Source organism: Neoarius graeffei, chromosome 5 (genome assembly GCF_027579695.1).
Source record: "Neoarius graeffei isolate fNeoGra1 chromosome 5, fNeoGra1.pri, whole genome shotgun sequence".
NCBI lineage: Eukaryota > Metazoa > Chordata > Actinopteri > Siluriformes > Ariidae > Neoarius > Neoarius graeffei.
In genome coordinates, this window is record NC_083573.1 from 100,921,428 (window position 1) to 100,945,132 (window position 23,705).

The following is a 23,705-nucleotide window of genomic DNA, read 5'->3' on the forward strand; positions in this document are numbered from 1 at the left end:
TCCCACATGCACAACAATACGTTTGATAGTTTTATGCTCGGACATGAGTTTCAAAATGCTGTCTTTGGTGTCAGAGATGGATGCATTTGGAAGGCAACAAATAATCACCCCATGTCCTTTTAAATGTCTTACAGTGGAATCACCAAGAACAAGGGTTGTGGGACATGTTTTCCGTTTAGGCCAAGTTTAATGACCTTGAGGTTATCAGAGGTCATATGTCGTTTTACAAATGAAAAATGAATTCAGCACCCAAACATTTAACAAAGAAGGCCATTTGCTAACTTCATTAATCATTTTAGTACATTTCATTCCTTAGAAAGCTGAGAAACTGGGTTCAGCTGAGACGTTTACAGGCCCAAAGTTCAATGACCTCTAGAGGTCAACAGAGGTCAGAGCTCGGCATATTGCAGATTTGAATTCGGCACACCCAAATTGACAAAATAAGACTGTTTGCCGACTTTGTCTCAAAAATGCCTTTAACTCCTTAAATAAGCACTTTTTTGAATTTTGGTACCAGTCTAAATGACTTCCCTTACGATAGGGCACTTGAGTTTTTTTTCAGGAAGCCACGCAGAATTAAATGTTCTGATAGGGCATGCAGGCTTTGCACCAATTAGGGTAATGCTTTTTCATTATTGTTAGTTGCCTTGGTGTTACCTTAAGTGGTTTCTTACATCTAATTATGATATTTTATTATTATTTTGTTGTTACATTATACTATTTTTCATTTTAGTATTGGTTAAGTGTTGAGTTCAATATTTAAAATAAAAACCTCCAGCTTGTTCTTTTGCACTTTATTCCTTGAATGTCAACTAAAGAATGATTGAAAGATTGCCACCAAAAAGGTAAAAAACTAAGGTAAAAACTAAACTTTAACTTCAATTTTGGTGAGTAATTTTCATAAATTTAAAAAGACAGGTTTTCCACCAACATCAAGCCCAGCAAACTAATGGCCTGCCCTGTAATCTAAAGTTGGGTCGAGGAATGAAACCAGGCAGGGTTCTGGTAAAAATTGTTTTAGCTGTCTTCTCTTAAAGAACTTAAAATAATTTAGATTTAGGGGTGGGCGATATGGCAAAAATGTCATATCACGATTTTTTAACATAAAAAATCGAAATCGAGATTTTATCATGATCTTCCATCGAAAAAAACAAAAACAGGCATTTTGGGGCTACAAACCTTTCTGAACAGATTTTAATGAAATAGTAGCAATTTTGCATGTGCAAACATTGTAAACGCACTGATAACACTGATAAAGTGCACTATTGGTTGTGAAGACAACAACACTAAGTAAACATCACTCTGATAAAGTGAATATCCTCACTCTGATAAAGTAAACATCACTCTGATAAAGTGCATTCTTAGAATATAAAAAAAGAAAGTAAAATATGACATGTTGAATAACACACAGTCTTCGGTTATTTTGAAATGATTTAAGTATCAAAACACCAAATAGCTTTTTGAAAATGGTCCAGACTGGTGGTGGGAAGCTTCTGCATAGCTTTATTGTGGCTGTTTGAATGTTGCTAGCACCAGCATCTTGTGCTCGAAATGTAGTTTATATTTAAAGAAGCTTCCCCAAACTTGACAGCCAGAGACCTCTGCCCACTCCCCAAAGAACCAGCGCGGGCACGGCGCGCCAGCCCCGCGCCTCGGGACATACAGTGGTGCTTGAAAGTTTGTGAACCCTTTAGAATTTTCTATATTTCTGCATAAATATGATCTAAAACGTCATCAGATTTTCACACAAGTCCTAAAAGTAGATAAAGAGAACCCAGTTAAACAAATAAGACAAAAATATTACACTTGGTCATTTATTGAGGAAAATGATCCAATATTATATATCTGTGAGTGGCAAAAGTATATGAACCTCTAGGATTAGCAGTTAATTTGAAGGTGAAATTAGAGTCAGGTGTTTTCAATCAATGGGATAACAATCAGGTGTGAGTGGGCACCCTGTTTTATTTAAAGAACAGGGATCTATCAAAGTCTGATCTTCACAACACATGTTTGTGGAAGTGTATCATGGCACGAACAAAGGAGATTTCTGAGGACCTCAGAAAAAGCGTTGTTGATGCTCATCAGGCTGGAAAAGGTTACAAAACCATCTCTAAAGAGTTTGGACTCCACCAATCCACAGTCAGACAGATTGTGTACAAATGGAGGAAATTCAAGACCATTGTTACCCTCCCCAGGAGTGGTTGACCAACAAAGATCACTCCAAGAGCAAGGCATGTAATAGTCGGCGAGGTCACAAAGGACCCCAGGGTAACTTCTAAGCGACTGAAGGCCTCTCTCACATTGGCTAATCTTAATGTTCATGAGTCCAACATCAGGAGAACACTGAACAATAATGGTGTGCATGGCAGGGTTGCAAGGAGAAAGCCACTGCTGTCCAAAAACAACATTGCTGCTCGTCTGCAGTTTGCTAAAGATCACATGGACAAGCCAGAAGGCTATTGGAAAAATGTTTTGTGGGCGGATGAAACCAAAATAGAACTTTTTGGTTTAAATGAGAAGTGTTATGTTTGGAGAAAGGAAAACACTGCATTCCAGCAGAAGAACCTTCTCCCATCTGTGAAACATGGTGGTGGTAGTATCATGCTTTGGGCCTGTTTTGCTGCATCTGGGCCAGGACGGCTTGCCATCATTGATGGAACAATGAATTCTGAATTATACCAGCGAATTCTAAAGGAAAATGTCAGGACATCTGTCCATGAACTGAATCTCAAGAGAAGGTGGGTCATGCAGCAAGACAACGACCCTAAGCACACAAGTCGTTCTACCAAAGAATGGTTAAAGAAGAATAAAGTTAATGTTTTGGAATGGCCAAGTCAAAGTCCTGACCTTAATCCAATGGAAATGTTGTGGAAGGACCTGAAGCGAGCAGTTCATGTGAGGAAACCCACCAACATCCCAGAGTTGAAGCTGTTCTGTGCGGAGGAATGGGCTAAAATTCCTCCAAGCCGGTGTGCAGGACTGATCAACAGTTACCGCAAACGTTTAGTTGCAGTTATTGCTGCACAAGGGGGTCACACCAGATACTGAAAGCAAAGGGTCACATACTTTTGCCACTCACAGATATGTAATATTGGATCATTTTCCTCAATAAATAAATGACCAAGTACAATATTTTTGTTTCATTTGTTTAACTGGGTTCTCTTTATCTACTTTTAGGACTTGTGTGAAAATCTGATGATGTTTTAGGTCATATTTATGCAGAAATATAGAAAATACGAAAGGGTTCACAAACTTTCAAGCACCACTGTAATTTGCCACGAGGCGCGCCACGGGGCTCCGCTTAGGTTTCGTTTCTATCCCGGGCTCCAGCCCGACTTTACAGTGCCTCGGGACGAAGAGCCACGGTGCTCGGCTTTAGTTTCGTTTTCCCATCGGCGGCTCCAGCCCCACTTTGGACGCCCGTAGCTCGGGCAGGGGAGGTCCCAGCCTCCCCAAGCTTAGAATGTGTAGATTCCATTTCTGACGACAAATTCCGTTTCAGATGCATAATTCCGCGATTTCTGTCCGTTTTCCGCGATCGCGGATTTTCAGTCCCTCTACAGGTTAAGGACGTCTTGCGTCTGCCGCGTTGGCGGGAACCAGCATAGAACGTCAAGTTATTGTACCCAAAGGGAAAAAAAAAGTTATTGCGCTCATTGGCCAAGGCGATCTATACGATTTCTCCACTTTGGCAGATCGTCTGCGATCTTCTACTCATTCTTATTCTTAACGATTTTATATCGGCAGATCGCACACCCCGATTTAGATTGAACTGAATAATCTCAAATGCTTCTTGTAGCTTTAAAATAGTCCCAGCAGGTGACTCTGAAGAAAAATACTGTGTTTGAACACCGCCCGCTGTAAACGCTTTGCATACACCCCAATGACCAACTCCACCGACCGCCACGACACCACCATGCACGATTCCCTCATCGGCACAGTGGAGCACCACAAATTGCTACCTGGTCTGTGGGAAACACTGAATTGCATGCCATCACTCAATTTTGGTCACCGTTGTCAGGTCTACTCATCAGTGGTGGATCGGACTTGAGCCTGGCATGAACCACTCCGACATGCTATAATGACACCAATCTATCACCAGCCAATCAGGAGACTTAATCAAACGCATCCCCCGCCTACTTGTGTCCGCGTCTGAGACATTGAATTTCCATAGAAGGAGGGAAGAAGTTGACTGAGGTAAGACTGTGTGATAAATTAACGAACGAATAAGATAGGAATTTCAACATATAGGGCTTAAGTTTGTTACCATTAAATAAGCATTGCTTGTACAGTAGGGTGCATCAGTTGCCCTCACTTTCATAAAATCTGATGCATTTTTGTTTGGGTGTTCCTTTTCACCAATAAAGACCTCCTGTAAAATTTTTTGACCATATTCAAAAGTCTAATGGTGGCACCATGAGGTTCATTTTTTTGCCAAAAAACACTTTGTAGCAGTTCAGTGTTCATGGGTGGAGCACAGAGGACGGCAGGACAGAGATCAGGTTTGACAGCTCGATTTATTATTACACTTTTCAGCCTAATAATTAGGTGTACTTTTCAGACACACACACGTTCAGCAAGCAAGCGCCCCTCGGCTCTCACTCTCCCTCCTTAAGTAGGGCGCGGTCACTGGGAAGACACAAAGGTTAATTGCTCTCAGGTGTAGTGGATCTGCCACTCACCTTCCCTGACTCCGCCCTCCTGTCACAGACCGGCGCTTGACCATACCCCCACCGCCCGACTCAGGCCGGGCGGCTGTCCGGCCTGCAGCCGACTCCCCCCCCCCCCTTGGCGGGAGAGGAAGTCCGCCACGACCATCTGCGCCCCTGGCCTGTGGACCACCTTGAAATTAAAGGGTTGGAGTGCCAGATACCAACGGGTGATCCGCGCGTTGGCATCTTTCATGCGGTGGAGGCACTGGAGGGGCGCGTGGTCCGAACAGAGGGTGAAAGGGCGCCCCAGCAGGTAGTACCGGAGGGCGAGGACCGCCCACTTGATGGCCAGACACTCTTTCTCTATGGTGCTGTAGCGCCCCTCACGCACCGACAGCTTCCTGCTTATATACAGGACGAGGCGGTCCTCCCCCTCCACCTCCTGGGACAAAACCGCCCCCAGCCCTCTGTCCGACGCATCGGTCTGCAACATAAAGGGGAGAGAAAAGTCAGGGGAGTGTAGAAGTGGCCCCCCACACAGTGCAGCCTTTACCTCTGAAAAAGCCCGCTGGCATTGCTCTGTCCACTGGACCGGATCTGGTGCCCCCTTTTTAGTGAGATCAGTCAGCGGGCTGGTGACGTCCGAATAATTAGGTATAAACCTACGATAATAGCCAGCCAGCCCCAGGAACTGTCTCACCCCCTTTTTGGTCTTGGGCCTCGGGCAGGCCGCAATCGCTGCGGTCTTGTTAATTTGGGGACGCACCTGCCCGTTGCCCAAGTGGAAGCCCAGATACCGTACTTCCACCCGCCCAATTGCACACTTCTTTGGGTTGGCTGTGAGACCCGCTCGCCTCAGCGACCTAAGGATGGCCCTTAGATGTTCCAGGTGCCTCGGCCAGTCATTACTATATATAATGATGTCATCCAGATAGGCGGCCGCATAGGTGGCGTGGGGGCGGAGGACCCGATCCATCAGCCGCTGAAACGTAGCGGGCGCCCCAAACAGCCCAAACGGAAGTGTGACGAATTGGTGTCACCCAAAAGGTGTGGAAAAGGCCGTTTTTTCTTGGGATAGTGGAGTCAAGGGGATCTGCCAATATCCCTTCGTCAAATCCAGTGTCGAGTAAAAGCGAGCCGTGCCTAGTCGATCGAGCAGCTCGTCAATACGAGGCATTGGGTACACGTCAAATTTAGACACCGCGTTGACTTTCCTATAGTCCACACAGAACCGGACCGACCCGTCGGCCTTGGGTACCAAGACCACCGGGCTGCTCCAGTCACTGTGGGACTCCTCGACGATGCCCATTTCGAGCATGGTCTGAAGTTCTTCCCGAACCACCTTTTTTTTTTGTGTGTTCGGGTAGCCTGTAAGGGCGGCTACGCACTACCACCCCCGGGGGCGTCTCGATGTGGTGCTCTATGAGGTTAGTGCGACCGAGCAGGGGCGAGAACACATCCGAAAACTCGGTCTGCAACTGGGCGACCTCCGTGAGTTGGGTCGGGGAGAGGTGGTCTCCACAGGGGACCGGAGAGGTATGTGATGCCAATCCCCCTTTTTGAACCTCCAGCCCCAGCTCCGCCTTCTCCGGAACCACCGACACCAATGCCACGGGGACCTCCTCGTTCCAGAGTTTAAGCAGATTGAGGTGGTAAATCTGTAGCGCCCCACCCCTGTCCGTTCGCCTCACCTCATAGTCGACGTCCCCGATTCTCCGTGTGACCTCAAAGGGTCCTTGCCACTTGGCGATCAATTTGGAGCTCGACGTGGGCAGCAGTACGAGTACTTTATCTCCCGGAGTGAAAACTCTAAGGCGCGTACCCTTGTTGTACAGGCGGGCTTGCCGTTCCTGGGCCTGCCGCAAATTCTCCTGAGTTAGGTGGGTGAGCGTGTGGAGTTTTGCGCGCAGGTCCATAACGTACTGAATTTCGTTCTTGCTTTGTGAAGGTCCCTCCTCCCAATTTTCCCGCAGCACATCTAGGATGCCGCGCGGCTCACGCCCATATAATAATTCGAACGGGGAGAACCCCGTGGAGGCTTGGGGAACCTCTCGCACTGAGAACAGCAAGGGTTTGAGCCACTTATCCCAATTACGTGCGTCCTCACTTACGAATTTTTTTAATAATAATTTTGAGGGTGCGGTTGAACCGTTCAACTAAACCGTCCGTTTGTGGGTGATACACGCTGGTGCGGATCGGCTTAATCCCCAATAACCCATACAGTTCGCGCAGTGTCCGTGACATAAACGTAGTGCCTTGATCAGTCAGAATCTCTTTCGGGATTCCAACTCGGGAGATGACGCGGAAGAGCGCCTCTGCAATACCGCGTGCTGAGATATTGCGCAGAGGCACTGCTTCCGGGTATCGCGTTGCATAGTCCGCCAGAACTAATATAAAGCGGTACCCTCGTGCTGACCGATCTAATGGCCCGATGAGATCTATCCCAATTCTTTCAAACGGGCTCTCGATTAATGGAAGAGGGCGCAAAGGCACTTTTGGAATGGCAGCTGGATTTAATAACTGGCATTCGCGGCATGCCGTGCACTACCTACGGACATTGCCGCGAATCCCCGGCCAATAGAATCGGGCCATTATTCGGGCTAGTGTTTTATCCTGCCCCAAGTGTCCAGCCATGGGATTAAAGTGAGCCGCCTGGAATACCAATTCCCGGCGGCTCTTCAGAATTAAAAGCTGCGTGACATGCTCTTTAGTTTGAGTGTCCTGCCTCACTCGGTACAACCTATCCTTCATAATTGCGAAGTAGGGGAAGGACGGGGTGGCGTTCGGCTGGAGCGTTTGACCATCGATTACTCTCACTTGGTCAAAAGCATGTCGCAGAGTCTCGTCTCGCGATTGTTCTAATGGGAAATCCGCGAGAGATTCCCCAATAGAGAGAGGAGGAACCGGCGGCTCCTCACTCTGACGCGGAGATGACGTAGACGGCTCTGCGACAGCTGCTCCCGCCAAAGCGGCACCGGGACCTCCCCCTGTTAAATGGCAGGATCCACTCTTTATTAGGCGTGTCATTAAACCCCGAAATCCCGGCCAATCAGTCCCCAAAATTAAAGAGTGGGTAAGGCGGGGATTAACCGCCGCCTTCACTATAAATTTTTCCCCTCTGAAAATGATGTGGACCGACACCAAAGGGTAGCTGTGAACATCCCCGTGCACACACAACACCTTCACCCCTTGTGCTCCCCCCAATGCCTCGTTTTGAACCAGGTTTTGGCGAATTGAGGTCTGATTACAACCCGAATCCACCAACGCCTGATATGTAGCCCCTTGGACACTCACGGGTATGCGATACGCCCCGGCCCGATCAAGGGCGGCCTCTGGCGCATCGGGGATCCGAACCACCGCGCCCTTTTCCATTGCCGTGCACTGCTGTTGAAGGTGGCCCGGCTCCCCGCAGCGCCAGCAAACCGGCCCGGGCTTTCCCTCTGCACTGGTGATCTGGGGCTCACTCACCTGAGGTGGGGGAGAGACAGACATAGAAGGGAGAAATGGGAGGGCACCGCGGGTGCGGCGGGCCGGCTGGGGTGGCGCCGGCCTCCGCGGAGGGGGAATGGGGCGAGGACGGGACACAGAAGGAGGGGGGGGGGGAGAGAGAGAAGAGATGCCGCCATCTGTTGTCCTGCCGCCGGTACAGCCGCCAAATGGTCCTCCGCCAGCTCGACTGCTTGATCCAGCGACGCCGGGCGGTGGCACCGGACCCACTCCGCGGTTCCTGCTGGCAAGCGCGCGATGAACTGTTCCAGCGCCACCTGGTCGAGGATTCCCTCGGCGTCGCGGTTGTTGGCCCTCAGCCACCGCCAGCAGGCGTCCCGGAGCTGCTGGCCAAACGCGAACGGCCAGCCGACTTCCTCCAAGCGCAGCGCGCGGAAGCGCTGGCGCTGCTGATCTGGAGTGCGCCCCACGCGCTGGAGGACGGCCCGGCGGAGGTCCGCGTAGGCCAGCCGGCGGTCGGTGGGGAGCTGTAGCGTGGCCAGCTGTGCTTCTCCCATGAGCAGGGGGAGGAGGCGCGCCGCGCGCTGCTCCATCGGCCACCCCGAGGCTTCGGCGATTTGCTCAAAGAGCGTGATGAACGCCCCGGGGTCGTCCTGCGGGCCCATCTTGGTGAGGGGAGACGGGCCCGCGGTAGGAGCGCTGGTGGGCCCCGCCGACGCGAGGAGGTGCCGGAACGCCTGGCGATCTTCTTGTTGGGCCAACACCAGGGCCTCGAACCGCTCTTCTTGCTCCTTTCGGAGGGTGAGTAGCGCCTGGTGCTGGCTTTGCTGGGCCGTGGCGAGGGCGTGGATCAGTTCCGCGAACGGGGAGGACTCCATGGGGCTGGGAGGCTGCTGTGCTCCAGGTCCCGGGTTTCGGCACCACTGTAGCGGTTCAGTGTTCGTGGGTGGAGCACAGAGGACGGCAGGACAGAGATCAGGTTTGACAGCTCGATTTATTATTACACTTTTCAGCCTAATAATTAGGTGTACTTTTCAGACACACACACATTCAGCAAGCAAGCGCCCCTCTGCTCTCACTCTCCCTCCTTAAGTAGGGCGCGGTCACTGGGAAGACACAAACACAGGTTAATTGCTCTCAGCTGTAGTGGATCTGCCACTCACCTTCCCTGACTCCGCCCTCCTGTCACAGACCGGCGCTTGACCACGCCCCCGCTGCCACACACTTATTTTATGTTTTCGCGTAAGGTTTGAATCACAATGTTGGACTCCATTTATTGATTTTTTTGTGACCCAGAGAAACATTTGCATGTAATAGGGGCTAGCATATGCATAAGCGGCAAGCTTAAAACCAGGGTTATAACATTGGTAGATAATGCTAGTGACACCCTAAAATAAACCTCCAAATATTTTTAGACATTCTAGACATACTGTCTACAGTATCTAAGATATTTGGTATACTCTATGAGGTGCCATAATATTTCATGAAAAGTGATCGAAATTTTGTCATAAAAGTCGTAAAATAGCAGCTTTTTCCATAACTTTGAGCTCCTGGTGCCACCATTAAACTTTTGAATTGTGTCAAAATATTTCACCTAGTGTGTTTTCTTACCAAAAGGAACATAAAAAGAAAAATGTGTCATGATCGGAGGAACTTTTCATTTTTAGGGGGCAACTGATGCACCCTATTGTACAGTAACGTTATGTCGTTACAACGTTGACCCACTTTTAACATGCCGAGTTCCGACTGTAGCCGGTAACAAATGCTAATTAGCTTGCTGTCAAGTTTTTCCTTTGTCGAGCTTTAAGCGTAAGGTCATGGATGTTACTACTCCTTGTTGCTGCCGTAATATGATACATGATATGTGCTGTTGTCTGTTCATAGCCACTTTTTTTAATCTATGCAGTTAGCATTGTTTTGTTACTAGTATTGTATGTTTCTTTTTGCTGTTTAACCGAAGTGTAACTGCTGCCATCTTGACAAGATCACCATCGCAAGAGATTTTCTCTCATTGTTAAAAACAGAAAAATGCAGGCATATTGTCCAAGGAGCATGCAAAGTGCAAAGACCTTAAATTGCTCTATGTAAATTAGAAAATGGCGCAACTTCCTCTGTAGCCGTCAACAGACAAGCACAGACTTGTCGTGAGTTTTGAGCCAATCACAACAGGGCAGCACTGTGGCCTAAGGTAAAACATGATAGTTTAAGTTTGTTTAAATTACAAAAATGAGTACACCCAATGACTGTCTCATATACTCTTCATATACAATTTTCTTTATTTTTTTGTGCGGCATAAGTCTGAAATTTAACCTGTTATGGTCTTAAAAAGGTCTTAAATTGAACTTGTTCAAGCCTGCAGAAACCCTGTGTGGGATCAGGTGGTGTTACGAGCTGCTTTTTGCCTCTTCCCACAGCTCTTCGGTTGTGGTGCGATCTCTTTCTGTGATGTGCTTGTCCGCCTGAAAATTCTGCTTCCACATCCCTGAGGCATTCAAATTTGTTCTGAAGCCTTATGGGCTGTGGATTAATAGCATGGCTGTGGAGCATGGGTTGCATAGTATCAGAACGAACTGGTGTTGAAGTAATTACTCTTCTGTTTTTATTTTTGGGCCTGCCACCCATCTTGTACCAGTTTTCTGTACTCACATTTTGCTCTGTTAGATCGATGTATTCATCCACTCGATCTGCAATGCCATCGGCCTGTCGGAGTGCAATCTCTGCATTCTCAGCCACTGTTTCTGTACTCCTTTCGTGAGATGTCGCTCTTAGTTCGTCCGTCTTTGGCAGGGCATCAATCTTTGATTCCAGGATAGAAATCCTCTGTTCTAGTTCTGTGCATTTTCTGCAGGATCTTCTGGATTTTTTTGCCCCCTGGCATTTTGTTTTAAAAGCTAACTTATCTTGTAAAGGTGAAAAATAAAATGAATAGTGGAAATTAAGTGAAAAAGTAAAATAAAGATCAAGCAGGAGCAAAGCAAAGAAACGTCCTACTCGCTTAAGTAGGCGGAGCGAAAAAAGTACGAGAACTGTGACAAAGATTACAAACGATGCTGTAACTGCGGTGGTGAACACAGTGCAGCCTATCAAGGTTGCGAGTTTAGCAAGCGAGCTAAAGAGGTGCAGAAAGTTAAAGCTTCCCAAGGTATTAGCTATTCAGAAGCCGCAAAGAAAGTCCCTAGAATCTCACCGTTACTAAAACAAAATGAACGTAGAGAAGTCAATAATGACAAGTCCACTAATAACTGTGAGGGGTGTAAAAAGTTGGAAAGGGATGGTCTAGCTATCAATAAGAGTGACTTTGTGCTCTTTATGGCAGAGATTATTAATTGTTCAGCTCAGAGTCGAACGGAAAGGATAAAGATAATTGTGAGGTCAGCTGAAAAGTATCTGGGTATCAAAGGGTTACTCTGAGAGACAACCAAAGATAATCTAAACACGGATAGTCAATCTTCTCAAGTTATGTCAAGCTATGATTAGTTTAATGCTGTTAATAATATTACAGTGGAATGCCAGAAGCTTGATTACTAATGGTCAAGAATTCAAGAAGTACACTGATAAATTAAAGGAAAAACCTAACAATTTGTGTGCAGGAAACTTGGTTGAAGCCTGAATTAGATTTTATCATTAAGGGATATACTGCAATTAGAAGGGATAGAGGAAATGGTAGAGGAGGAGGAGTTGCAACTTTTATCCAAAATGGAATCAGCTATGGTATGGACTAAAAGAGGCCCAGTGAATATAGTGAACTATTATAATCTTTGTGGGAAGCTAGATGAAAATATCCTGGAAAACATTTTGGAGCCAGTACAAGGTAATATGGTTTGGTGTGGAGATTTTAATTCACACCATCTGCTTTGGTGCAGTGATCACACAGACTCAAAGGGTTATATAATTGAAGAGTTTATTGATAATAAATGTTTGGTATGCATCAACAATGGGGAGGGTACACGATACAGCGGTATCAGCAACACAGAATCGACATTCTTATCTAGCAAGCTAGCAGGTACTAGTTCATGGAAGGTAGTAAAGAAAATTAAAGCCGCAAGCGGCCTCGACGGGCCCTCGCGCCAGCGGCCAAGGGGGGCGGGGGGATGCGTCCCCACGAAATACCTTCCACAGCTTCTTCGGCAAGAGACATTACTCCCACAATGGCGACAAAGCACAGAATTGGACACATGGCAACAATAGGGTCTCGCACTGTACGGTGCTCGGGGGGCGCTATAGAGGCCCTGAGGCCCGCCTGGATCTGGGCTTCTGGTTCTCAGTAGCGGTGGCAGTCTAAGAAAAAGGAGCCAAATTTCGTGCATTGTCGACCATGGCAAGCGCCCCAATAAGGGTCTTGTAAAGAGTTTGCTTGCCAAGTTTGACAAATCAGAAGCTGCAATATCATTTTTGCCATAACCAGCACCCCCAGGGGCGAAAGTGCACAAAATTTGGCGTATATGTCAGGTGAGCTATGAAGAGTTGGCGTATGAAGTTTGATGACAATTGAGTAAATAGAAGATGAGATATAGATTTTTGAAGAATAAATTTTTTGGTTTTTCCCATGTCAGTAGGTGGCGCTATGCTGTACATGAGCGATTATGAGGTGGAAAAATAAGTGTCTACAACAGCAACGTACTATCACAAGGTAGTGGTGTGAAGGAAAAGCATTATGGAATTATTTACCAAAAACCCGTTTTGGAGCAACTGCGTTGGCCAGAAACAGCGCCCCCCATGGACGAAAATTCCCAAAATATGGTATACATGACATGGGAGGTAGTATGAGGGTGGCCGTGGAGTTTGACCAAATTTGAGGAAAGATTGGATTTTTTGCCCAAAAATAGCGCCCCCAGTGGCGAAAGTGCACAAAATTTGGCGTATATGTGAGGTGAGCTATGAAGAGTTTGCGTATGAAGTTTGATGACAATTGAGTAAATAGAAGAGGAGATATAGATTTTTGAAGAATAAATTTTTTGGTTTTTCCCATGTCAGTAGGTGGCGCTATGCTGTACATGAGCGATTATGAGGTGGAAAAATAAGTGTCTACAACAGCAACGTACTATCACAAGGTAGTGGTGTGAAGGAAAAGCATTATGGAATTATTTACCAAAAACCCGTTTTGGAGCAATTGCGTCGGCCAAAAACAGCGCCCCCCATGGACGAAAATTCCCAAAATGTGGTATACATGACATAGGAGGTAGTAAGAGGGTGGCCGTGAAGTTTGACCAAATTTGAGGAAAGATTGGATTTTTTGCCCAAAAATAGCACCCCCAGTGGCGAAATATCACAGAAATTGGGTAACGTCAGAAGCCCAATGAGTGATTTGCGTGTGAAGTATGAGCCGTTTTGAGCAATCAGAAGATTTATGAATTTTTAAGCATGTAAAATTTTGCATCGAAAATTGATTGATGTATAACTTCTGAACGGTTTATGCTACGTGAAACGTATTTAGTAACTTTTGTCAGCCATGTCTGTAGATGATGTGTATCAATTATGGTGACATTCCTATGAACGGTCTAGGAGGAGTTGCGCCGTCTTCGTGCCCATGCATTTCGCACAAAAGTGAAATTACCTCACTTCCTGTTGGGCAGGGCTAATGCATTGGCATTACATTTTTGTCCGGCTTAGTGAGATACATACGCGTACCAAATGGCATGCCACTACTACAAACTACATGGCAACCAGGCACCTTAATGCGGGAGACCAAAATCACAACGACTTAGGGGGTGCTATAGAGGCCCTGAGCCCCGGCCAAGTTTGGGCTTTTGGTTCTGAGTAGCGGTGGCAATTCTCGGAACTGGTGCCAAATTTCGTGCGTTTTCGCCCATGGCAAGCACCCCGAAAATGGCCCAACAGCGGAGAAAAATAAAGAAGAAGACGGAAGAATAATAAGAGTGAACTCTTACAAGAACAATAGGGCCTTCGCCCATAGGGCTCGGGCCCTAACTACAACTGGTAGTGATCATTATCCAGTATTAACTAAAATAGGATTAGAAATGTGCTGTGAAAAGATTAAAAACACCAAGATGGAAAATGCAAACTGGGAAAACTTTCAAGTATTTTGTGCATTAAGATGCCTTAAGCTAAGGGAGGTGAAAGAAATAGATGTTAATGAATTTAATAGTGTGTTGGTTGATGAAATAATATCAGCTGAGGAATCTATACCTAAAGTTAAAGGAAATGGGAGAAGTAAGAATGTTCCATGGTGGAATAAGGATTGCAGTAAAGCAGTCAAGGCAAGAAATAAGCTTTTAAGGATCTTAAAAAGTGTCATTCTCAACATGCTTTGAATATAAGAGAGCTCAGGCAGCTGTTCGGAAAACAATTAAAGCAAGAAAGCGTACCTTTTGGAGGGAATACTGTAATAATATAGGAAGGACTGTGAAGCTGTCTGATGTATGGGGCATGATAAGAATGGGAGGGATTAGAAGGAATCATGAGTTACCAGTCTTGAATAGTGGAAATAGTAGCCATTAATAATCTGGAAAAAGCTGAACTTTTAGCACAAACATTTAGGAAGGTGCACAGCTCTGAAAACCTAACTAAAGAGGCTAGGGCAGTTAGAGGCAACATTTTAAGAAAGCACCCAATAAATGTCTTAATAAGGAAGGAAAGCTCAGAAAACCCATTGGATCTGCCTCTTACTATGTTTGAGTTGAGGAAAGCCATATCTGCCAAACAGACTACTCCAGGGAAAGACATGGTATGCTACAAAATGTTAGCAAATATGACAGACGATACACTAAGGATAGTACTGAGATTATTTAACAGCATATGGGATTCTGGGCATCTTCCATCAATGTGGAAGCATTCAATAATAGTTCCTGTACTTAAGCCAGGGAAAGAACCCTCTGATCCTGGTAGTTATAGGCCTATAGCGTTAACATCACAACTAGGCAAAGTTATGGAGAGGAGAGTCACAGAAAGAATAACCTACCATATGGAAAGTAAAGGACTCTTCTCTCCCTATCAGAGTGGTTTCCGTAAAGGCTGTAACACAATGGATTCAGTCTTATGTTTAGAGTCTGACATTAGGAAGGCTCAGACCAATAAGGCGATAGTAATAGCAGTATTCTTTGACATTAGGGCTGCACGATATTGGAAAAAATTGCGATATGCGATAACATTACTGATTACTGCGATTGCGATATGACTTGCGATATGTAAATTTTTAACAAAAAATATTTTTTAATCACCATCCTGCACTGTACCTGCTATGCCATTAAAAAATGAATGCATTGTTTCCATTATTTTTATTTGGAAAAACGTGGCTACACCTACAATTATGTCCACAAATCCATGAATGTTCAACAATAAACAAAAACCTGAAAACAGCTTAAAGCATTCAAATGAAATTACATTACATGAAATTACATTAAACAAAAAACATAAAATATCAATAAAAATAATATATAAATGGTGAATTCTTGGCTAGTGCAACGGGAAATCAGCCACAACATGGATTACCAACTGTAATACTATAAGAACAAATTGTGTGTGGGTGTGTGCGCGTGTGCACTTACGTTAAGGCAGGTTTTTGGCAAGGAAAACAAGCATGTTCACCTTGCTTGGCTTTAAGCATGTGCGTTCGCATGTCACAATATTCCCTGATGTGCTAAACAGTCTTTCTGAAGGTGAACTGCTTGCAGGTATGCAGAGATACTTTCTGGCCAGTTTACTTAGCTGTGGGAAGTTCACCATGTGTAGTCTCCACCAGGCTAGGGGGTCTGCCTCACTGTCTATGGTAGGAGACAGCAAGTAGCTGTTCAGCTCAGCTTCTATGGCTTGTTCCAGTTGTGCAGAAGGTGAAACGGGGATTGGGGCCTTTTTGAAGAAACTGCCCAGTGATTTTCTTGCTTTCTTTGAAGTGGTGCAAGGTGGATCCACATTCTGGGCCCCAGTATCAGACAGCTGTCCTTCCTACAATACAGAAAATACAGAGTGAAAAAAGTCCCCCACTACATATTGGTCATATGCCATGTTTCAACATTATGCAATAAGCATGTGTAATGAAGAATATAAAGCACCTTCAATGTTGTTGTTTGCATTTCTGCCATAACTCTTGTCTTTCTGTGTGAAACTTTGTCGCTGTGTATATAGTTTGCTTTGAATCTTGGATCCATGAAGCATGCCATATCCAGAAGTTCCTGGGTTGCAGAGTCATCGTATTTACAGATCATGTAGTTCAGAATTTTTATTTTAATGGATCTTGTTAATTCAGAGTCTTCTTGTTTCTCGGCCAGAACGGATGTCTTCAGCAGATGAAGAACTGGTTTCACATACGAAACACTTACATAACTTTCACCTGAGAGTGCATCTGTGAATTCTTCAAGAGGCTGTAATGCCTGATTCACAGATTCGAGCACATCCAGGTCCTGCCAGGTTGGAACCAAATGCCTGGACTTTCTGTCTTCTGAGAGGACGTCTGATAAAGCCCGGTGCTGCTCAAGGACTCTATCATCTTTTGCCTGGACCCCCACCTTGTGGGGCATTCTGTGATGAGAGTGTGTTCTGGGAGGTTGTGCTCCTGCTGTGCCCTTTTCAGAGCCATTTTCATTTTCCAGCTATGGGAAAAATGACTCGCTATCTTTTTGCAAAGTCCAGTTGCTCGAGCAATGCGGCCATCATCTTTTACTGCGTTTTCTAAAGAGAAGGCAGAAGAAAAAAAACGTAGGCAACATGAATGATTAACAGTTTAAAAAACCCAAAAAAATAACCCTACATCATTCCCTAGTCCCTACAAGTAAAATCACTAATTTAATTATTAAAATAGACACTAAACACACCTTAAGTGTGATTTGGTAATTCTGCAATGAATATAGAATCGAAATAACGGTAGAAACTAGCCATAGTATGTGTGCATAGTGCGTAGATAACAGAATATGCCGTGCCTCCACAATCGTCAATGATTTGAACAAGACGATGCTTAAACACTAACTAGTAAATGACAGTAGGGGGAGCCTCCGTAATGTTACAGCTACTCGAATTGGAACCAGAGAGAATAAAATTTGAGCTACGAGCTGGAGGGATGTTAAATTGTAGAGACAAAAATAAACGGTATTAATTCTTGTGGTAGGCCTACAATAGGATACGCACTGATACTGGACCAAAGCCTCCGTAAACAGCGAGGCATTCCATGTGAATTACTACACTATAGGCTGCTATACAACTGTACAATGTGCAATGCAATAAAAATTCTTAATATTGAAAAATTAGTTTGTTACTTTCTTTCTTGTAGGGGCCTACCCTTTTCACAAAACAATACAGTATATGCATAGAAACAAGCAGTTAGAGCTAGGTTACTTACCGATGGCCAGGTGCAGCCTGTGGCCGAAACACTGAAGTCTAAGCCAGCTGTTCAATTCCGTGGCCTTCACTATGTTGGCTCCGTTATCGGTGGTTATACACACACTTGTTGATCTTCGCGTAAATTCCAACTGGCTAATACTTCACGCAATCCGAGCGCTATATTTTCCCCAGTGTGTGCATCTGGGAAGTACATAGTCTCCATGCACCGTGTTTTGAGCTCAAAATCTTGTGTGAGGAAATGGACCGTGAAACTCATGTAGGGCTCTGTATTACGACTTGACCATAGGTCTGTGGTACTCGCGAAGTAGTCAACTCCACTTAATTCAAGCATAACCGATTTTCGACACGTGTCGTACATTTGTGGGATGGCAACTTGAGAAAAGTAGTTCCGCGAGGGAATGAGATACCTTCGGTCAAGTATCCCAATCATGTCCACAAAACCAGCTCCGCTTACTGCACTCATAGGGATCATGTCCTTTGTTAAATAGCGTGCAATGCCCCCCGTTATTTCCTTATGACGCTTAGAATGTTTTTCATAAGGGGTGATGGCTGCAAAGCTCTGCTCAATTGAACTTATTTTAATTTTAGGTGTTAAACTTGGCGTACCGCCTGCTTGTTCGCTACTATTGCTAGCGTGAACCTCTTCATACAATGGTTTGTGTTTGTGCTGTAGGTGACTATAGAGGTTCGTAGTGTTTCCTCTGGTGGTTACTACCATTGTATTACATGTTTTGCAAAATACCTGTGCTTGCAACACGTCGTCTCTCTTGAAACCAAAATACTTCCAAATCAAAAGATGTGCCTTTTCGTTTTGGCACCAGTTCCTCGCACAAGCTTGGCTCGCTACCACCTTCAGCCATCACGACTTCACTCTCTATTAAACCAGTAGGCCATGCATTGCAATTACTTCCGAGGGGGCGGTCTTTTCCCGAACCAGCTGTTGACATTCAAAATGTTCAAATGGCACAGATTATTATGGTAATAATTGGTGATATTTATGGTAATAATTATGGCGTATATCGAAATTTAAGTATTTTTTGCGATATGTCTATTGCAAGCCTTGATTTTGCGATAACGATAGATTTTCGATATATCGTGCAGCCCTATTTGACATAGAAAAAGCCTATGACATGCTCTGGAAGGAGGGTCTGCTAATTAAAGTTAGAGTCCATGGGAATAGGTGGTAAGGCATACAACTGGATTTTGGATTTTCTATTTGACAGGAAGATATAGGTAAAAGTAGGTACAGAGTATTCTGAAATGTATACAGTGGAGAATGGTACACCACAAGGTAGTGTGTGTAGCCCATTATTGTTTAATATCATGATTAATGACATCTTTTTAAACATAGAGCAAGGTATAGGCAAATCCTTATATGCAGATGATGGAGCATTATGGGTCAGAGGACGTAATATTTCACGTCAAAACAAAAATGCAAGTAGCAATAAAGAAAGTGGAAAAGTGGGCAAATAAATGGGGTTTTAGGCTATCAGTGTCAAAGACTCAAGTAATATATGTTTTTCAAGAAGGCGCAAAACCACTCCTTTTTCTTTAAAACTTTATGAATATCCTCTTGAGCAAGTCAAAGCTATCCGATTTCTTGGGGTATGGTTTGACGAAAAGTTAACATGGAAAGTACACATGAGTAAGGTAGGAAACAAGTGTAAAAAGGTTATTAACATCCTTCGCTGTTTATCAGGACAGTCCTGGGGAGCCAGCAGAGCAGCTTTGCTTAATGTATACTGGGCACTTATGAGGTCTGTCTTTGATTATGTCTGCATAGCATATATGTCTTCAGCTGAATCTAACATAAAGGTCTTAGATGTACTGCAAGCTCAGGCTTTGAGGATCTGTAGTGGATCCTTTAAAACATCCCCTGTACCTGCAATGCAGGATGGAAAGGGTGAGATGCCGCTAAGGATTAGAAGAATGCAACTTATGTTAACATACTGGGTTAACCTTAGAGGGCAATCTGCTGATCATCCAGCCAAAAATATTTTAAATGACTGTTGGGAGCATAACAAGTCCAACTTTAGAAGCTTTGGGTGGATAGGTGATGCTAAAGCAGAGAGTTTAGGGCTACATCAGTTGCAGTACACTTCTGTTGTACCTTTATCCTCTATTCAGCCATGGTTTTTCCCATTACCTTCTGTAGACCTGGGCATTCACTTAGAAATTAAAAAGAAACCAAAAGAGGCGACAGTAGAAGCCATAGTGCAGAATTATTTAGAGTTACATTTTCCATGCCGGCGGCACGGTGGTGTAGTGGTTAGCGCTGTCGCCTCACAGCAAGAAGGTCCTGGGTTCGAGCCCCGGGGCCGGCGAGGGCCTTTCTGTGTGGAGTTTGCATGTTCTCCCCGTGTCCGCGTGGGTTTCCTCCGGGTGCTCCGGTTTCCCCCACAGTCCAAAGACATGCAGGTTAGGTTAACTGGTGACTCTAAATTGACCGTAGGTGTGAATGGTTGTCTGTGTCTATGTGTCAGCCCTGTGATGACCTGGCGACTTGTCCAGGGTGTACCCCGCCTTTCGCCCGTAGTCAGCTGGGATAGGCTCCAGCTTGCCTGCGACCCTGTAGAAGGATAAAGCGGCTAGAGATAATGAGATGAGATTTTCCATGCCATACATTCATATTCACAGATGGATCAAAAGATCCAGAAAGAGTGTGCTGGTTCAGCAGTACACATTCCAGCAAATGATGTGAGCATTTTGAAAAGAATAGATGGCAACTTATCTGTTTACACTACAGAGTTGGTAGCGATCTGGTTGGCCCTGGAATGGATAAAAGAAAACAAAAAATTCACAATACTGTCATCATCTCAGATAGTTATTCAGCTCTACAAAGCATACAGTCAGGTAGATCATTCAGGGGCGACCTCATCAATGAAATATACAGCACATTATTCCATCTAGAAGCAGTAGGAATAGTAACTCATTTTCTTTGGGTACCGGCACGTGCTGGTGTTGAGGGTAATGAGCAGGTGGACAAGTTAGCCAAACAAACACTCAAGCCTACAGAGGTAGATTTACTAATCCCTGTGAGTAGGACGGAGGCTAAGGTCCTTATAAAGAATCATGCCAAATCAATCTGGCAGGAATACTGGGATGATAATGAAAAGGACAGCTGTACAACATCCAAAAACAGGTGGACAAAGGAAGACTGGAAGGTAGAAGTAGGAAAGATGAGAGCATGATAACCCATCTAAGAATTGGTCACACAGGGCTTAACGGTACACTAAAAATAGGTAAACATCACACAGGAAACTGTGATTACTGTAGCCAGCTGGAAACAGTAGAGCATGTTTTATTTCACTGCAAACAGTATGAGGAAGAAAGAAGCAACCTTTGTCAGTCATTAAGCACAGTGAAACACAGCAGTTTTAATCTACCTGGCATCTTGGGTAAGGCATCTAGCCATGTATATCATTTTGTTCTCAGATTTCTCAAAGAAACTGGGCTAGCCCAGAGGACATAAGTTTTTTTTTTTTTTTTTTTATTTAATCCAATATCTCCCTGTTCCACACTCCAGCCCAGTTGGTGGTGGTAATGCTCCTTTAAGTTGGTTGCCAACCGCCATAAAACCCTAAAGAAGAGGATCAGGAGGCCCTGGTCTCCATAGTGTGTTCCCCCCCGCCCCCAGAGCAGAAAGTGAAACTCAGCAGCTCCATTTAGTATCCAGGAGAAAACGAACCTTTTCAGGACTATAACACGATGAGTTTTATATGAAGTGACTGGAGTGATGGTGCAGATTTGTGGGCGAGCGTTAGCTCCATGTTGGAACAGACCTTCTTTTTCCTGAAGAGGAAACACACGGAAGAACACTTGCACACTACAAAAGCCACAAACCCTTCTTTGTGTAAAGACTTTTTCCAGACAAGTCCATACTTGTAAGAATCATCTTCAGGTGACACACAAAACAAAATGACTGGCTTTATCCTTAGCTCCTCCCCCAGGACTCCTATAGGGTTTACTGAGTTCAAACAGGTCAACATGTTGCCAGTCCATCTCCGAGTCAAACAGTTACAACTCAGTCACATCCACAACATGTTATATGGTAATGCTCTGAGATATCTCATCTTCTAGAAGTGGTCGGAATACTCGCCATAATACCTGTTCAGGTCCCATGTCCCTTTTTGTTCCTTCTGTAAAGTCATTTGTCCATTCTTCATTTAGGTTTACCGCCATCACTGCCTGGAACCAACTACCAAGTCGGAGTCCAGAAATGTTTCACATAGTTTTAAATCCAGTGTCAAGACTTTTTATTTGATCAATTAGTTAATTCTTTGTCAACATTTTTCTTGAGAGCAGGGAGACGGTAATACTGTTTGTCTATTTCTCTGTTTGAACAACCACAAAGAGTGCAAAAATGAACCATATTTAAGACAGATTAAGTCTTGCTTACACAAAAGACACTGTTTGTCCCCCAGGTGGAATTATCACGTGATGCATGACATCATGCCCAAGGGGTCGATTGGAACAGCAAGAACAATTCTTTTGTTCCTGCTTTACACTGAACACATTTGGGTTTGAGATCAAAAGATGAATATGAGCCGATAGATCAGAATTTCAGCTTCATTTCCTGATCTTTACATCTAGATGTGTTCACCAAGTCAAGTATATTTGTATAGCGCTTTTAACAATAAACATTGTCGCAAAGCAGCTTTACAGAATTTGAATTACTTAAAACATGAGCTAATTTTATCCCTAATCTATCCCCAATGAGCAAGCCTGTGGCGATGGTGGCAAGGAAAAACTCCCTCAGATGACATGAGGAAGAAACCTCGAGAGGAACCAGACTCAAAAGGGAACCCATCCTCATTTGGGCAACAACAGACAGCATGACAATAATATTAACAGTTTTAACATGACAGTTTCGTTGATGTAATAACCTTCATTGATGGGAACTTGAGTGCAAAACTGTTCATGACAACTGCAGTCCTAAAGTTAGCAAGTCAACTGTAGTCCTCAGCCATAAAAGCATTACTGTAAGAGTCCAGAGTGTCCTCCAGGTGGACAACAGAACATGACTGCTTTGGAGGCAGACCACCCAATGGTTAAGTCAGCAAAAGTATTGGGACGGATAGTCTTAAGTAAATGAGGAAAAACAGACGAATTGCCCTTGCTGTTCCAGCGTTTTCAGAGGGGTCTGTATAAACACATGAGATTAAAACTAATCACAGTGGAGACCGATTGATCATCTGACACCAGATAAGGCATTTAATGTCACTTTTCATAAATGTTCCTCAGTTTTGAATTGCTGGCTTTTATCAGGCTTTGTTTTCTTTTTATACAGAAGTCTTGTTACGGCAGCACGGTGGTGTAGTGGTTAGCGCTGTCACCTCACAGCAAGAAGGTCCGGGTTCGAGCCCCGTGGCCAGCGAGGGCTTTTCTGTGCGGAGTTTGCATGTTCTCCTCACATCCACGTGGGTTTCCTCCGGTTTCCCCCACAGTCCAAAGACATGCAGGTTAGGTTAACTGGTGACTAAATTGACCGTAGGTGCGAGTGTGAATGGTTGTCTGTGTCTATGTGTCAGCCCTGTGATGACCTGGCGACTTGTCCAGGGTGTACCCCGCCTTTCGCCCGTAGTCAGCTGGGATAGGCTCCAGCTTGCCTGCGACCCTGTAGAACAGGATAAAGCGGCTAGAGATAATGATGAAGTCTTGTTACTTTCTGCTTATTAGACTGAGATTGTTGAAGAGGTTCTGTGTTAATTCAAACTGGATATACAGTCATCCATATCCACTCCATATTATATTAGCATGTACACTTCTCTTAATTTGTGTCTGTAATAAATGTGTGTTGTAGAATGATGGAGGGAAAGAGATCAGACTCACCAGAACCCAGCTGTGTGTCCATGAAGAGTGACTGGTCAATGGAACACCCATATAACTTCAGAGACAGACCTGCTGATCTGAGGTCAGTATAGTGAGGTGTTTTTCATTCTTTTCTCACCAACAAAATTTCAGAATGTACACATTTTCCCTCAGTTTAGTTTTCATAGTCCTGCTGCTCTAAATGGTACAGGGCCCAATTACCTCTCTGATATGTTGCAGCGGCCTAACCCAATCAGATCTACCAGATCGCAGCAGCAAAATTTACTGGTAAAACCTGTTGTTAAAACAAAGTGTGGTGAAGCAGCTTTTAGCTACTATGCAGTACAGCTATGGAACCAACTGCCAGAGGACATCAAAAATGCTCCTGCTGTTGGCAGCTTCAAATCTAGACTAAAGACCAAGCTGTTTTCAGATGCTTTCTGCTAACTGAAATATCATCTTTGCATGTTTTAAACTTAACTTTTATTCCATTTTATTCTGCTG

General features: G+C 44.7%; 1 protein-coding gene across 10 annotated transcripts in view; it reads left to right on the forward strand.

Annotated features, from left to right (window-relative positions):
- Positions 1–23,705, forward strand: part of LOC132887154 (NLR family CARD domain-containing protein 3-like) — a 143,915-nt gene that overhangs the window by 95,907 nt on the left and 24,303 nt on the right. For 3 of the 10 annotated variants that reach the window (XM_060922598.1, XM_060922607.1, XM_060922599.1), the window contains exons 2-3: positions 22,681–22,852; positions 23,194–23,304. The exons of 5 other annotated variants lie outside the window; for them this stretch is intronic. In XM_060922598.1, coding sequence (XP_060778581.1) covers positions 22,681–22,852; positions 23,194–23,304 — 283 coding nt within the window. The remainder of the gene's footprint in view (positions 1–22,680; positions 22,853–23,193; positions 23,305–23,705) is intronic. 2 more of the 10 variants (XM_060922600.1, XM_060922606.1) reach the window with 1 other exon arrangement.